This window comes from Sus scrofa, chromosome 3 (genome assembly GCF_000003025.6).
Source record: "Sus scrofa isolate TJ Tabasco breed Duroc chromosome 3, Sscrofa11.1, whole genome shotgun sequence".
In the NCBI taxonomy this organism is placed as follows: Eukaryota; Metazoa; Chordata; class Mammalia; order Artiodactyla; family Suidae; genus Sus; species Sus scrofa.
Genome location: NC_010445.4, coordinates 95,456,565 through 95,473,150, shown reverse-complemented (window position 1 = coordinate 95,473,150; position 16,586 = coordinate 95,456,565). Strand labels below are relative to the sequence as shown.

The following is a 16,586-nucleotide window of genomic DNA, read 5'->3' as shown; positions in this document are numbered from 1 at the left end:
AGATCTGGCATTGTCACTGCTGTGATGCTGGTTCAATCCCTGGCCCAGGAACTTCCATATGCCATGGGGCACAGCCAAAAAACTTACTGTTATGCTTACTACTGATTTTATAGAAATACAGAACATCAATAAGGGACCTTGGAGATTACTAAGTCCGCTCCCAATGAGTTCAGATGCAACATCCTTCAATATCTATCCTCCTCTTCTTCTACAGCAATGAAACTGCCAAATTTTAGTTGCACATGGCTATCCTGAATAAAGCTGTACATGCCACAGCTTTCCTGGCAGTGCAGTGTAATCATGTGACTAGGTTCTGGCCAATGGGATGTTGTATGGCAGCTTTTAGGAGCTTTTCTTAAGAGACAGTGAACGTATAAGCTTCTCCCTACTTCAGTCCTTCCTCCATCCTGCTGCCATCTTGGGCCATGAGATTGAAGCTATGCACAGTGGAGCAACAAAGTGGGAGAAGCTTGGGCTCTCGCCAGTCTTAGATTGCCTACCTAGATGTTCACGTGTGAGAGAAATAATCTTCTATTATGTTTAAGCCACTCTTTTTTTTTTTTTTTTTTTTTTTTGTCTTTTTGCCTTTTCTAGGGCCGCTCCTGCGGCATATGGAGGTTCCCAGGCTAGGGGTAAAATCAGAGCTGTAGCCGTCGGCCTACACCACAGCCACAGCAGCATGGGATCCAAGCCACATCTGAGACCTACACCAAGCTCACAGAAACGCCAGATCCTTAACCCACTGAGCGAGGCCAGGGATCGAACCCACAACCTCATGGTTCCTAGTCGGATTTGTTAACCACTGAGCCACAATGGGAACTCCTAAGCCGCTCTTATTTGTTTTTTTCATCACTTACAGCTGAAACTTACCCTAATACACACGATGAAACCGATGAGGAAACCAAGGCCCAGAGAAGTGCATTGACTTGTGATCTCTAATGTAGGAGTGATATCTCCACGTGTATTCCTCACTACAGAGAGACCACGATAAGCAAGACAGAAACCAACTCTAACTCATAATAGTAAAATAAATAAATAGATAGATAGCTAGGTAAATACTGAGGCATTGAAAAAAGGAAAGGAAATTTACAGAATACAGATTTCTCTGTTTTAAAATCACCAAGGAGTTCCTGTCATGGCTCAGCAGAAACGAATCTGACTAGCATCCATGAGGATGTAGGTTTGATCCCTGGCCTCGCTCAGTGGGTTAAGGATCCTGGTGCTGCCGTGAGCTGTGGTGTAGGTCACAGATACAGCTCAGATCCTGTGTTGCTGTGGCTGTGGGATAGGCCAGTGGCTACAGCTCTGATTTGACTTCTAGCCTGGGAACCTATTTATGCAGCGGGTACAGATCTAAAAAAAATAAAAGGCAAAAAGTAAATAAATAAAATCACCAAGGATTGACTAACCAGCTCTTCATACAGACTCAGTAAGTCCTTTTCCTGTTTTTTTTTTTTTTTTTTCCTTCCTGGTCACAAAAGTAGCTCCATTTCCCAGTTTTCCCTGCAGTTGGGTCGGTCAAATGACTAAGTTGCATCCAATGGATATGAGTGGAAGTGGTATGCATCACTCCAAACCTGCCCTCCCACCCTACACCTCCCATCTCTGGCTTCCATATTTCCTTAGCCATCCAGCAATGGAATGCAAAGGACTCTAAATGTAGAGCTGCCTGATAAGGGAGCCTTGGTCCCTGAATCACCCCCTGGGAAGCCACCTGCTCCCTGAAACACCCCACTGCACTGTTATGTGGATAAGAAATAAGCTCATGTTTGGGGATTTATTTGTTTGCAACCATACCTAACACAGTCTCTTCTCCTGTTCTTTGCCTCTGCGCCATCTGTGTTGGGAGCTGGCCTGCGCTGGGTACATGTTAAGCCTGAGGCAGGCTTTTGTTGACACAGCTACCAGCTATGGTGACATTTTCCTTCTTTCCTGATCTCAAGTTTGGTGCCCAACTCTTCCCAGCTGCCTCTGGGTCATGCAGCACTACCTGTTTGTGCCTCCCTGCCCCCTCCTGGTTCCCTGGTCTCTGGGGAGGGAGGCACTGCCTAACCCCTGAGACTGTGTCTCGGCTCCAGGCATTCTGAATGTTCATCCTTTCTCTGAAGTCTTGTCAATTTAATATTCCTACTTAATATTTATCTGCCTTTCGGGTGACTGCTTAACCTGGTTCTTTAGCGAATAACTAAATGATAAAGTGGACTCATCTACAGCTTGGAACTGACATCAGGGTCTAGTCTTTTGGAGTAGACAGAACTCTGAAGCCTCTTCTCATCCTCTCCAGTTAAAAAACCTACAGCCCAGAGGGACCACCCATGAAATTCAGTATTCATTTGCTGAGGAAATCTCTGGCTCACAGCTCATTTGCTGGAAGCCTTAACTGACAGGTCTTGAGCCCAATGAGAGAGCAAAGTTCTAGTGTTCCCCTCTGCCCACGTCCCTTGGAAAAAGTCACGGAAGTGACCTGTCTAAAGAAACCTGTTTCTTTTAGTGCTTAGGCATTCCTTTTAGTGATTTCAGGGACAGGTTGTTCTGCTTTTGAGATATGTTTACTCAAGTGTCTGTGGCAGCATCCAGATCTCCATGACAGCTGCCATCTCTGCATCCTTCTCCCAGCCTTGCGGGGGAGGGGGGGGAGAGGTGGGGGGGAGGGGAGAGGGGAAGGAGGGGGGCAATGACTGCAATCCTTACTCTTTGGGCTGGTTTGGTATCTGCTATTTCCCCCAAACTCAAGAAGTCAAAAACTTCCAAGGACAGAGTTCATCGGACAGAGCCTCCACTAATTCTGGGGCCCCAGGAAGTCCCCCATACCACCTTCCCTAGCCGCCTAACCTCACCTGTCCACTGGGGAGAAGGATTCCTCTCCTGCTCACCTTACACAATGGTGAATATTAAATGACAGGAAGTTCATGAGACCCGGGACACCCTGCAGAGTACCGTATAAATGCTAGGAATCTCTACATTATTTTGCTTTTAGAAACTATTCAGCTTCACCCTTTCTGTTTCTAATCCCCTCCAGCTTCCCACCCCCACCCCATCAGGGCCTGGCTCGTCCCTCAGTAGGAAAAGGGAGGAGTGACTCACACTTCCTGGTTGGCCTTAATTAAGCCCAGCATCGCTCTCAGCCCGCTGGCTCACTTCCTTTGGCTGGGACTGGTGACCTCCCCTCATCAGTTCAGGTGTCTCAGGGCGGTTTTCCAGGGTCGCCAATCGCTCTGGCTCAGGACAATAGGGTATTTCATATACCTCGTCTTGAAACCGACAGCATTGCCTAGCCCAGGTGGAATCTGAGAGCTTTTACCACCTACAGCCTCACCGGCAGAGAAGGGGATGGTGGCTTCCAGCGGGGCCTAAGTGTGTGTGCGTTGGGGGTTGTGTTGGGGGTTGTGGGGGAGGGCGGGGGCACGGGACGGGGATGGGTTGAGTCTGTTCTGGTCTTTGAAGAGCAGAGTCAGGGCTTCCCTTCCTTTCTGACCTTCCCACACCCCAGCATAAACCTGTGTGAATTGATTTCTTTACTACCCACCAGAGAGCCCTGTCGGCTCAGGATTAATGGGGTGGGGGTGGGGGCGGGGTGGGTGGACAAAGAGGAGGGCATCCAGTCAGAAGTCCTGGCTCAGTCCTCAGGGTCCCCGAATCAGCCTCACCTTCCTGAGCAGCATGACTGAGATGGGCTGGAGTGGAAGGAAGGTGAAGAGGGGGAAGCGGCCGTAGGCTGATTCTGGGGTCCCAAGGTTCTCTCTTAACTATGGATTAGCTAGTACTGGTCAAAACCCCCTCCATGGTACTCGACCGTGCGTCAAGCCTACACAGTGGAGGGCAAGTGAGGGAACGGGTAATGATCCCCATAGCTGCGGAGATAAATGCTCTCACCCGACTTATATAACTGGGTCTCTGAGGCTGCGAGCGCAGCTGCCGCAGCTCGCTCTGGAGTGCGTCCTGGTCCTGCAGTTTCGCCTGGCCCTTGTGCTGCCGAGGGCTGCCTCCGATCCCCACGGGAGTTATCTGCGCCTGCCGCTGCCACTTGGGGTCCCAGGGCCAGGCACCACTCCCATCCAGGGCCCGCGCTTGTCTGCAGCCGGTACCCTGGGAAAAAGTGCGCCGCAGACTCACAGGGACCAGGTTCAAATGCCGGTCCCGCCGCCGCTGTAAACGTGTCTGACTCTGGGCACGTTCCCGAACCGGGCGTCTCAGTTTCATGTACCGGTAATAATAGCTTCTTTGTGCGGCCGCCGTGAGAATTAAACAGATACCAGGTGTGTAAAGTGCCTGATGCGGAGTAAGCGTGCAAGAAATGGCAAGTACGACCTGCTACTCTGGGGACACGAAATCACCATCGAGCTGCGTCTCCATGGCCCAGGGCAAGTTACCCTGATAATGCTGCCAGTAAAGAACTTTTGAACTAGCGAGAGGTCCTGCCTGGGCAGCCAACACAAACCCTTGGAAAAGCCCCGAAGGAAGGGAGTCTCTCGAAGGTCTGCAGCTCCGCAAGTTTTGCCCCCGTGGCTGCTCTGGCCAGCTGGCTGCTCTTGCACATCCAGGGGACCCACTCATTCTCTTTATAGGACCTTAGGCGGCTGGGCTGACTCCCGGGCCAGGGCAACGGAGGCAGCGCTCTGCCCAGAAACTGCAGAATCCTGAGCATGGGCCAGTTGGGCCTGAGTGCCCCGGACCGGCAAGAAGTGACGTGCTTTGAGCCAGGACGCCTACCGATTGCAGACGGTTTTGTCTCGGAGGCGCGTCCCAAGCGTCTCGGCTTCCAGGCTCCTGCCCTAAGCCCCGGCCATTAGCTCAAAGGGCCAGAGGAATGGGGCTGCCCATTCCTCGGTGCCTGGCTCCCCAGTGCTCAGACCCTACCCTAGAGCTTCGCTTTATTCCGAGCACTCGCGGGCTACTCGCCCAGGAAAGCATCCAGCGCGCCATCGGGTCTGCGGAGGCCTCGGCCACCGAGAGCAGGCGGAGCCGCAGAACTTCTCCCCGCAAACAGCCGGGGTCGGAGCGGGTGCGTGCCACTCAGAATGAGGTCGCGCTTGGTACTTCGAGTGGACGCGTCCGTTTGGTAGTTCTGGATTCAGCCCCGACAACGGCCAGGGCTGCTAGCATCCCAAAGAAGGCGACCTCCTAAGAGTCCGCCTTTGGGCCAGTCTGTCGGGTTTGCGGGTCCTCCAAGAAAGAAAGCCTTTGGGGCAACTAGGGTGGTCTTTCGGGCCTCGCGAGAGCGGCTTTGTTCCAGCGGCGCATCTCACCTGGTGCGGGAGCAGCGCTGCTGCTGCGATTCTGGGGAAAGAGTGGAACACTCACCCCATTGGAGGGCACCCAATCTGACCCTCTCCTCTCCAGTTCCACCCCGCAACCCAGAATAAACCATTTCCGAGTGGCAGCCGCTTAGGGGAAGTTTCGAGAAGAGACTCCCGCGGGGCGGCGGCGAGGTCCTGACCCTGACACCGGCCTCAAGATCTTCAAGGCTTCAAGGCTTCACTGCAGCGACCCGAGAACCTCCTTTTCTCCCCGCTCACCATTCCCGCGGCTGCAAGAATCGGGACCAATTCGCTCGGAGGCTGGGATCCTGCGGCGCGAGAGGAGAGCTGGTCCTCCTCCAGCCCGTGGCGCCTTCGCTTACGAGCCGCATTCTGGACTCCCCCATCGCTCTGGGCAGCTCACTGGCTCACTCGCAAAGCTTTGTACTCAAAAAGAGCCACGCTCCCAAGGCGCAGGCCCGCCCAGTCTACCACCCCAGCGCGGACACTCTTTCTCATGCTTTTTCACATTTCTCAGTACCTCCTCACGCACTGGGTCTCCAGCATCCCTAGGCAGCTTCCATCACTCAGAGCACCCAAGCCATAGTGTCGGGATGGGGAACCGGAAAAAAGCAGGGGCCCAGTTTTGAGTCCAAGCCCTCCTCTGCCCTTCTCTACCCGGCCCTCAACACAAAAACGTTCACTGGTTTGCTGTCCAGCGTCTTGGCAGCATCTGGGTGAGGTGGGTGCTGGCAGAGTCATGGAGGCCAAAGTCCCCGCATCCAGAGCTGATGCCCCTACTCGGCTAGTCCTTGTTTTTTTTTTCCAGGAGCCAAAATGGTGTTTCCTACAGAGATTGGGGAGAACTGAGGATGGAACAGACCAGTGTTCTCTCTCCAGATCCCTTTCACTGTTTACTTTTTTCTTGGGTCATGAGCCCTCACCACCTGCCCTTAGGTAGGCATGCCACTCCCTGGAGATGCTCTTCAGGGTAAGACCTCAGAGTCCAGGCCTGACCTGAGTCCTGGTGAGGGTTGCTGGGGGTGGGGTGGGGAAAGAGACTGCCAGGGAAGCACAGGCAGCCCTCATGCTCCTCTTTCTCTCGGGCCCTCCACTTCTATGCCCTCAAAGCAGATGAGTCGGCCAGGTGCCCTCCGGGGTTGTGTTCCACCTTTTCATTAGGGTTTTACTTTTGAGGCTGCATGGGAATGGGACCTGGCTGGGAATAAATGAAAGGTGAATGGGGTCAGGGGAGAAGAAAGGGAGACTGCCCGACTAGTCCCTGCTTTGCTTCAGGGGACCTGAGCAAAACTCTCATAGCTACAGATGTGGGGAGAGGTGACAAGTCATTGGGAATCCTGTTTGGTGAACGCTGATGGGGGGATATGGCTATATTCACCCTGGAAACTGCTGTGCAAAAGTTCCGTCCAGTTGGTATGGTCTGTCTATTGGAGTGTGGAATGGAGGACTGACTTGTATAGATTTACACTATGGGTGAGTAGCTCTCAGGTTTATTTTCAGAACTTCTGCATAGTTCTCCTCTTTCAAATAAATATTTTTGAGGTTAGCTTTCTGAGGGGGAGGGAAAGAGGGAACTTGCTGCAAGTAGCGCCACTAAGCCTGAGTGAAGCTGGGTGACAGACACTCCGCCCCCTACTGGCGAGTGAGAGCTTCCTGCAAACTCCACTGATGCCTCCTGGGCAGTTGGAGAGAGGGTGTCACAGGTGGCATCCTGGACCTGCTGACACCTCAGGCTGGACCATCTCTTTCTCTGGGCCACAGATGCCGAGGCCATCCCGGCCAGCTGGGCTTCAAGGCTGGGTTGTAGTTCAGCAAGGTCCATGGGTTGGGATTGGCTGCTGGCAGGGGCACCGTGGGTGGGTTTGCATGCTTCCCAGGAGAAGCAGAGGACTGTGTTTGCGTGTGTGGGTGCGTGGATGAGGGAGGGGCTCGTTTGTGTAGCTATCTCATGCATGTTGGTGCAGAAGAGTATTTCACCTGAGGACGTGTGTTGGTAAGTCTGTGAAAATGTATCTATGTGTGTTTGTTTCTGTTTGTGTGCATGTGGACATATGTATGACAGGGTATATATCTCCCTGTGTGGCCAGTATATATTTCCCAGCTGGCCAACTCACCAAGTGTGAGTCGGTGAGTATTTCTGTATTACTCACAGTGCATGGCACAGAACAGGCTTTCGGTCCCAGTGAATTGAAGTATAAATGTGTGCATGTCCTTGCGGAAGTTGATATAGAGCCTGTTTGCCTGTGACTGTGGAACACAGGAGCTTGGTAGGTGTGATTCAGGCTCCAGTGGCTTCTGCATTCCTAACCTTCCTGAAATAAGCACTGGGCCTGTCCGCTCAGCTTGCCTGACTCAAGGCACCTTCTCACTTGCTTGAGTCTCTCTGGACCTTCACACAGTAGTTGGCTCTTCACCCCTCTAGTCAGCGAGGGTGGGGTCGTTTGGGCCCTATGGGCAAAGGCCAGAACCAGGAAGACCTGAATTGTGTCCTGAGGGCACAATCTCCAAGAGAGGCCACAGGAGTTGCCATAGCTGGAGTTCCTCTTGGGGTGCAGGGGGCTGTGGGGTGCTGGCGTGGTCTTAGCCTGCTGGGGATTCCCTTGACCTCTCTGCCTGCACAGAATGAAGGCTGAGGCATAGTCTCCAGCGCCAAGTTACCCACCCAGCTGCCCGAGTTCGCACCAAGTCTCAAATGGAAAAGAATCCTTGATACTTAAAAAGTCGACGCGAAATGGTCTTTCACTAGCGCTGACTTCACCAGAGAGTAAAGTGCCAAAGAGGTCCCGGAACTCCAGGATCCCGGGGTCAGAAGAGCACCACACGCCCTCCATCCCTTCCCATCCAGGGCCCGAAGGTCTGGTCAGAAGCATCCTGATCTCCAGGGAGGAAAGTGTATGGTACCTACAGCCCCTGAGACCTGAGCCAGAAAAGCCACGATTTCCTCCTTTCAGAGTCCTGCCGCTTCAGATCTGCCTGGGCCAGCTTAGACTTGTCGCTTTATGGAGGAGGGGGGGCTGGATCCCCTAGAGGGGAGGGGGCGAGGCAGGTTAATTTACAGCCGCAGGGCACCTATGGCACACTAAGCACAGAGTCCTGACCGGCCAGGTCCTGGCACCCGACAGTTCCCACTGAGAACAGACGCCTCGCACGCTGGGCTCTCCGAGGCTCCCGGACTTCCCTCTTCTCTGAACCCCTTCACCTCCACGCCAAACCAACAGATTTCTGAACGTAGAGACCTTTGCTCCACGGCCACACGCATGACCCGGGCTTTGTGGCTGGATGGGTGGCTGCCCTTGCGGCCCGGCGAGTCCGCCCAGTCCATTGCAACTGGTTCTGGGGAATGCGAACATCACTAAGGACGGAGTCCGCCCTTAGGGAAACCTCAATGGCCCCATTTGTTCCCCAGGGCTGGTATCTTCAAACGCACGCACACACTTTCTGCACACAGCCTCATATTTCCCATCCCCAGGTGAAGAAAAGAGGCGGGTGAGGGCACTGCTTGGCTGGTTGCGGGAAGAGGAGTCCCGAAGAGGAGAGAGCCCTCTCCCCGCTTCTGCAGGGAGCTCCGCGGACAAGAAAAGAGACAAGGAGCTTTGGGGCAGGATGTTTCAGAGGGACTGATACAGGCTGTGTATGTGGGAAGGCGTCTCCCAGTTTCTGGGACTCGGGGGGCATCGCTGCCCAAAACTGTCCACCCAGGGTGTCGAGTCCCTGTGGGGAAATCAGACACAGCTGCAACCTCGGCTCACAGGCCTCATGGTATATATCCATATATATATATTTATGATTTCTAATTTTATTATAAAATAAAAGCAGAAATATTTCCCAAGGAACATTCACATGAGGGCATAACAGGGAGATGGCAAATCCGAGGCTGGGGAGGCACGCTGTGCTGGGAGCACTGTGGCCACCGTCCCGGGAGGAAGAGGAGAGCGGGTGTTGGGGCCTCGCTGAGAAAGAAAGAGAGGGAGAGAGGGAGAGGCAGGCTTCAAGGGGGAGGCCAGGGGCTACGCTGCCGCCCTTTGTCCTTCACTTAAGTGAAAGGTGCTAAACTGACACCTGCAGCCCCTCCGCTGACGCCCAGGGGGAGGGCCTGGAGAAAAGCTGGGTTCAAAGGCCCTGTCTCTCCTTTGCTCTTTGGACTCCCACTCTCAGCTCAGGAAAGTCAGGATTGGGGGGGAAGCAAAGTGACCGCCAAGCGAGAGGAGAGAGACCGAGGGGGTACCGCCCGCGAAGTGCAGGAGGTCGGCGGAGAGGAGAAACAGAAAAACCGAGATAGAGTAACAGAAACCTAGTGAGCGGTAACAAGCCAGAAGTCAAAGCGAAGCAGAGACAGTGAAAAGGGGGAAAACAAGAAGAGGTGGGGGAAAGGAGACGACAGAAGAGAAGGAAGGGGAAAGAAGAGGAAGAAAGAGCAAGAAAGGCGAGAGAAGAGAGGTGAAGGGAAGGCAGGGAGAGAGAGAGTAGAAGAATGATGTATAATTTATTCCCTTCCCTGGTTCAAGCCCCGGTCCCAGGCCTCCAAAGGCTCTCCAAAGCAACTTGTTGAACATAAATCCCGCACAAAGACCAAACCAGAGAGCCATCTGCTCTGCCGGGGGCCGGCAGTTCTGCCCGCTCTGCGCGCGGGTCTTTCAGTACCTGATGGGGCCGCCGGCGCGGGGCGCCCTCCGGACGCGGTCCCTCTCAGGTCCCCAGCGCCTAGCCCAGGAGACAAGCGCGTCGAGGCAGGCGGGGCTCTAGGAGCCCAGGTCCACGAGGTTGGCCGACATGGGGTTGAGGATGGAGTCCTGCAGGCCGTGGTGGTGCTGCAGTGGGTCCGCGCCGCCTCCGCCGGGCACGGGCACCGGCACGGCGCTGGGGCCGGGAGGGTGGCCCAGGCTGTGCAGGGACGGCAGCCCGGGCGGCGGCGGCGGGCTGAGCAGCAGCGCGGGGCTGGACGACGAGTGATCTGGCGTCCCCGACGGCGTCTTCTCGTCCTCCGAGCTGCCTAGCACCGACTTGCCGCTGCCGTTCAGCGACGCAGCCAGCGGGTTGTGGCTGTTGGAGTTGGAGTTCTCGCTGTTCTCCCTGCAAGTGCAAGAGCGAAGCAGCCGGGTCAGCGGGGAAACCGAGGCCGCTTGGCGCCAGGACGGCCGGAGGCAGAGCCGCCTCGCGGCGCCTGCGGGGGTTTTCGGTTTCTGTCATTTTCTCCGACACGCCGCTCCGGTTCTTTCAGTTCTCTCAGTCTCTCCAGAACCAATTTCTCTCTCTCAGACTTCTCCCCCGTATCCCTTCTACCTGCCCACCTCCTCTGCTCTTAATCTCACCAGCATCTCATCTGCATGCAGTGTTCTGCCCTCCTCACTTACCCCTACGGAGTTTCTGGCTTTGCTTTTCCAGAGTGGAGGGGCAGGGGAGCAGGATTCAGTGGAATTGTTGGGGAGAGAGACAGGGAGGAAGAGAAGATGCCTGGATTTTCAGAACACTCTTGGCTCCTCAAGCCAGGGTCTGCTGCAGGGAAGTGGTGCCAGGAGAGTCAGGGACCCCAGGTTCTAGGCTGGGGGTTCACTTGAAGTTGGGGATCTCCCAGGCCTTGGTCCCCCTTTGCTTTTCTCTGCTGGAGGGAAATCCCTATCCAAGGCAGAGTTTTCTGGAGCTAAAGGTCTTTTTCCTCTGTTTCCAACCAGTAGGCCGATTTAAGGTTTTCTGTGCTGGGCCCAGGGACAAGGCCCCAAGGATGCAGACTCCTTCTCCCCCGTGGCACAGTGGGACCTTCGGTTGGGGGCTGGAAGCTGGGGGCTTGGAGGGCAGCTTCTGGAAGAAGGGAGAAAGAAGAACGAAGGGGACTGCCTTTCTTGGCCAAGATTTTCCCACCATACCGGAAACTGAGGGACTTAGCCAGAGAACCCAGTTCTTTAAGATTCTGGATACAGGCCAGTCTGGGTAGAGGGGGACCTCAGCAGGGAGAACCCACCTCCTGCCCTGCCTTTGACCAACAGCTCCCCTGCTCAGATTTGGAGATGTGAATTCTTGGGTAGAGTCTTGCTTTCCTGGCTTCCCAGGGCCTCCTCTCTTTTCTTGGAAAGGAACTTCCCACAGGGCTGGTAGCTAAAACCTTACAACTGTGGATACCCCAACTGTGGTCCATAGAGAGGGGGTGAGCTTGAAACAGCCCCATCCCACCTCGGAGTCCACTGTTCAGCACCCCCACTTTGATCCTGACCATTCACTCTGGGCTGCCACACACCCCATATCACCAATCCCAGGTGTCTTGTTTTGCTGTTACACTCAGGCTGGATTCTGTTCCCATAATCAGTTTCCCATTTCCCCCTCCAGATTTGGGACTCTGAGGGGGCCACAGGGCTGGCAGCCACAAGGGCCAATGGTCAACTGCATGGCTAGTTCAGGAAGTCCTGGTTTCCCTGAGGACAAGCAACTCCCAGCTCTTCTGCTGCTCTCAACTCACCCCAGACCTGCCAACGGATCCTCCAAAGAGGGTAGAGCCTGAGGAAAGAGGGGCTAAGAGCTTGGCAGGGCCAGGGAAAGGCTGCTGGGCCCAACGAGGCAGAAAAGGGACATGTGCTTCTCTCCTAGAGCTGACAAACACTTCTTCCCCAAGCCTTTCACCTCTTGGTCCTTTCTATGCGGGATAAAAGCCTTTCCCTATGAACTGCCATATCCAGACAAGGAAAATTCTTGCCCAGGCCCTTCCATATCTAGGTCGTCAATCAAGAAAGTTCCAATCTGAGTGCTGATCCCTAATCCGTGGACGAGAAGTTCTGGGACGTGCTGGTAAATTCCCTGAGGCATTCTAAACCCCGCAACCATCGATAGCTAGTCCCTCCGCGCCCAAACCCTAGGTCCTCCTCGGCCCTTCGGAGGACTAACAAGCCCTGCCTGCTGTGCCTCCCTTGCCTGGGATCCAGGCCCGCTGTCTCACTTTTGCCCCGAAGCTCGCTGCCTCTCCACTTTTGCTTACGAGCGACCAGGGAGTTAGTGGACAACTTCCCGATTGCCTTACCCGCTTTAGACAAATTTCTAATCTCCTGGTTTCCCAAAAGCTCCGTCTTGGTCAGACCAGGCTGCAGCGAGACCCTGGCTGGGACTGGGGACCCAGTTCAGGCCTCTCCAGGGGGCTGAGCCTACGCCCTGGGACCCCCTCCCTGGAGCCCAGGGGAGCTGGCGCCGAAGCTCTACTTACTCGTACCTTTCCTTGGCCTCGGCTGCCCGGTCGCGCTGCCGCCGGTTCTTGAACCAGTTGCTGACCTGCGTGGTGGTGAGGCCCGTGGCCTCCGCCAGCTCGCGCTTCTCTCGGGGTGAGGGGTAGGGGTTGTGCGCGTACCACTCGCGCAGCACGCTGCGACTCTTTTCCTTGAAGCAATAGCTGGTCTCCTCGCCGTCCCAGATGGAGCGCGGCAGCGGAAACTTGCGGCGCACGCGGTACTTGCCCACCGCGCCCAGCGGCCGACCGCGCAGCTTCTCCGCCTCGATGTAGTGCGCCTTGAGCCACAGCTGCTGCAGCTTGGCGTGGTTGTGCGGCGAGAACTGGTGGCTCTCCAGGATCTTGTAGAGCTCGCGGAAGTTGCCGCGGTGGAAGGCCACCACCGCCTTGGCTTTAAGCACGCTTTCATTCTTGTGGAGGTGCTCGCAGGCGGGCAGCGACCACAGGAAGCGGCCCAGCCGCTCGATGTTGCCGCCCTGCTGCAGCACCTCGCACACGCACGCCACTTGCTCCTGCGTGAAGCCGAAGGTGGGCAGCATGGACATGGTGCCGGCTGCGCCCCCGCCCGCCCGCGCGCGCCCTCACCGCGCGGCGCGGAACCGCATGGGCACCTCCCCGCCGGGCGGTCCGGGCCGAGAGGCGGGCGGGGGGCCCCCTGGCCTGCGGCTGGCTCCGGGGCGAAATCCGACTCACGGCAGTAAGTCCTCGCGCCGGCCGCGGGTCCTGCGCCGCTCCGCGCCCCCGCCGCCCGCGCGCCTAGCCAGCGCCCCGTCCAAGCCCGGGGGCCGCCCGGGGCGCCGCTCCGCATGCTCCGCGCCCGCCGCCCGCCCACCGTTCCTTCGCTAGCTTCTCGCTCTCTCTCCCTCCCGTCTAGCTCGCTAGCTGCTTTTTTAATAATATTATTCTAAGCGGGCATGGGGCGCGGCGGCCCGCGTCCTGATTGGTCTGGTTATCTGACCCGGGGCCTGCCCGCGCCAGACAATAGTCGGAGTCAAATTATTCGCCATGGAGACGCTGTCAGTCACTGGTAACCCGAGCCCCGGCGGGCCGGGCGGCTCCCCCCACCCAGCCAGCTCCGCTGACAGATCGCCGGGCTCCGCGCAATGCGGAGGGCGGCCCGAGACCGGAGCCGGAGGCGCTCCGCGAGCCTAGGAGGAGGAGAGGGCCAGGCAGGGGCCGGCGGCGGCAGTGATTGACGGAGCGGACGCCCAAAGAGCGTGGGAGGAGACGGACGGGGGGGGGGGAGCAGAGCGAAGACGCAGGGAGAAGAAAAGGGGAGGATCGAGGTGGGGAGGAGAGAGGGGAGAAGAGAAGGCGGAGGACTTAAGGGGGTGCCGGGAAGAAGGGGAGAGAGAGGGGTGGAGGCAGCCTCAAGGGGGAAAAAACTTTGGACAGCTTTTCGAAATGCCCCGCCGAGTGTCCCCTGGGTCATCACGCTGCTACCGGGGCCGCTGTTTGCCGGGCGGGTTCTGACCTGGAGCCGACCAGTGGGATGAGAGAGTTTGGACATGCTCGGCGCCCCTCAAATATTTGGCTTTTCCTGCTGACAGTGCCCCACCCCCATCCTAGGAGCTCCGGACCCGAGCGGTTCGCGAGGGAAAAGGGGAGGGAGTAGGAGAAAGAAGTGGGGGAAAGTTGGCAGTGGCCATAGGCGGACGCCTGAGAATCTACTTCTTGGAGGATCCCGCCTTTCCTTCTCCTAACCGGGCCGGCTGCCCCGCGGCCGGTACCGCCCGGCTCACGGCTCTCTGCTCCTCGCTGGGCGGGGACTCGGACTTAACCCCACGGGTCCCACGGCCGAGAAGGGCACGGCACTTCCGCGTGCCCTCTACGGAAGTTGCCTCGGGTGGGCCTCCCCGGGAGTCTGCCCACCGGGAGGCGAGGGCAGGTCATTTCGGATGGTCGTGGCGCGTCTCCTGTGGGTGGTTGGGGAGGGCAGAATAGAGGCAAGACCCCTCCACCTTCTGGCCTCACAGCTCTAATTCGGGCTCTGGCCAATTTCAATCTGAGAACCCGGTCACTGAGCTCCTGGACGAGGGGGCATAAAGGGGGATCTTGGTTTTTTTTGTTTTTTGGTTTTTTGCTTCTTTTTCAGGGCGGTGTGTAAACACGTGGTGCTGGTTCTCTGGAAGAAGTCAGGGGAGTAGGTGGAGGAGCTGGAGTGGAAGAGGGGGATGTTGTGGCGGTTTCTACGGGTTTGAAAATCCCGGGGTTAGCTCCTTCCCGGACTGGTCCTTTCCGCCTCCTGTTGTTTCCCCTCTTGGCTCAGAGCTGTTGCAGGCTGGGGCCTCTCTGGCTCCAGGTGTCAAGACCCAAGCCAAAACAAGGCCTCGGCTCTGTCTTCAGCTTAGGACAGTGCAGTCTGTGTCTAGGCCACACTTCTTGGTTCCTCCCTTTTAAAATGTACTCACAAGCTTGTGCTAGGAGCACTGGAATGGGGGTCCAGAGCCCTGAGGTCAAGTTTTGACTTTGATCCCTGCTGTGTCCAGGCCGCTTTATCCAGAGTCCTGTGTGCTGCCACACAGGGTTTCCTTGGTCTTAGAGGACTCTGGAAGACATGGGGAAGTATTTACCCCTGGCCACATTGAGCTTCAGAGTCCACCTTGCTAGTCCCAAGAAAGGGCAACCCTGGCTCAACGGTTAACATCGTAGACGCGGCTCAGATCCTGCATTGCTGTGGCTCTGGCGTAGGCTGGTGGCTTCGGTTCCCATTAGACCACCCCTAGCCTGGGAATCTCCACATGCCAAGGGAGCGGCCCTAGAAAAAGCAAAAAGACCAAAAAAAAAAAAAAAAAAAAAAAAAGAAAGGGCAACCCACTCTTTCCAAGATGTCTTCCTCAGCCATACAGTTAAGGATTGGCAGGCAGGTCTCAGCTTGTGGCCTTGGCATGATTAGGCAGTAGTGGGGAACACCGTGGTCTGTGCAGGTGAGTGGGCCTGGGCTGTACCTTTCTGGTGTAAGACTTTGGGCTAGTTTATTGTCTGCTCTCATTCTCTCTACTATTAGATGAGGCCTGTGTGACCTTTCAGGTCCCTATTGCTGGAGTAGGTCTAAGAATACTAACCTTGAAAAAGTGGGTAAACTTTGAAAACTTGGCCACAGCTTCCACCTGGAATATGCCCCTCCCTGGACCCTTAGCTTCAAGATTGAACTTCCTTCAGGACTGGGTCTTGCCCACGTTCAGCTCAGGTAGATTTTCTGGAACTTAAGACTATCTCTTCTAGTGTTGCCCTCTTTGTGGCCTCTGGGTGCCTAGCCCAAGAGTCAGACCTGCCAGGAGAATGCACGTGGCACCTGCCATCTTGGATAACGAAGTGTGTGCCATATGAAAAGTCATTACAGAGCAAGCACAGAGGACCTGTAACGCCATTACCCAACACGTAGGTGTGTGTCCATATGCCGCTAGTTCTCCCCTTCGCCCATATTTGCAGGAAATTGGTTCTAGCAAGTCTGGACTAGAACTTCTTGCCCCAGAGGCAGCTGAGTGCCTGCCTTAAAAAAGGCTCCAAGCACAGCTAAGGTCTCTTTAGACTCTGCAGCCCCCTCCCTGCCTAGCCCCCTTCCTGATGGTATTTGCCACAGGACAGAGCACCTGGGAGGTGTTCAAGTCCCCAAAGATTTGATAGTTGCCAGCCTGACCCTAAGGCAATCGCAGCTCCAGGGTCCAGGGCTCAGAGCTGCTGCTGAAGAGGCCTGCGGGTGCCAGACACTTTGGGTCTACCTCACTCAGTCTATGGAATCTATGGAATATGTGATCTCTCCCTCCCCTAAGACATGCTCAGGAGGACTGCACAAATAGGAGAAGCCCCACAGCTGGGGAGGAGAAAAGTTTTGTGGACCTGTGGAATCTGGGCCTTATTGGAGGGTCCTTTCACCTTCAAGATGGGCAGGGATAGACTCTGTGGAAGGCAGCAGCTGGGTGGAGGAGGAGGAGTGTTTTTTAATGGACCCACAATGACCAAAGGCCTTTGCTCCTGACTCTTGGTCAAGGACAGTCTGGGGCCTTTGTGTCTGGTGCTGGGTGGACAGCACTCCAGAGCAAAGCTCAGGGCCCCCACAGGTGGCACCCATTGCCCATCCCAGGGTTGGCACATGGCCCACTCCCAGCACTTTTGGAGAAAGG

At 56.0% G+C, this 16,586-nt stretch overlaps 1 protein-coding gene across 2 annotated transcripts; it reads right to left on the bottom strand.

Moving 5' to 3' along the window:
• On the bottom strand, positions 9,723–13,105 carry SIX2 (SIX homeobox 2). Of its 2 annotated transcripts, none has more exons than XM_005662581.3 (2): positions 12,442–13,105; positions 9,723–10,328 (listed from the first exon to the last, which is right to left on the bottom strand). In XM_005662581.3, the coding sequence occupies exons 1-2, from the start codon at positions 13,005–13,007 to the stop codon at positions 9,998–10,000; spliced, it is 897 nt and encodes a 298-aa protein (XP_005662638.1). In that variant the 5' UTR covers positions 13,008–13,105; the 3' UTR covers positions 9,723–9,997. The 2 variants fall into 2 exon arrangements, with proteins under 2 accessions (XP_005662638.1, XP_003125222.2); XM_003125174.5 differs by having other exon boundaries at positions 12,448–13,105.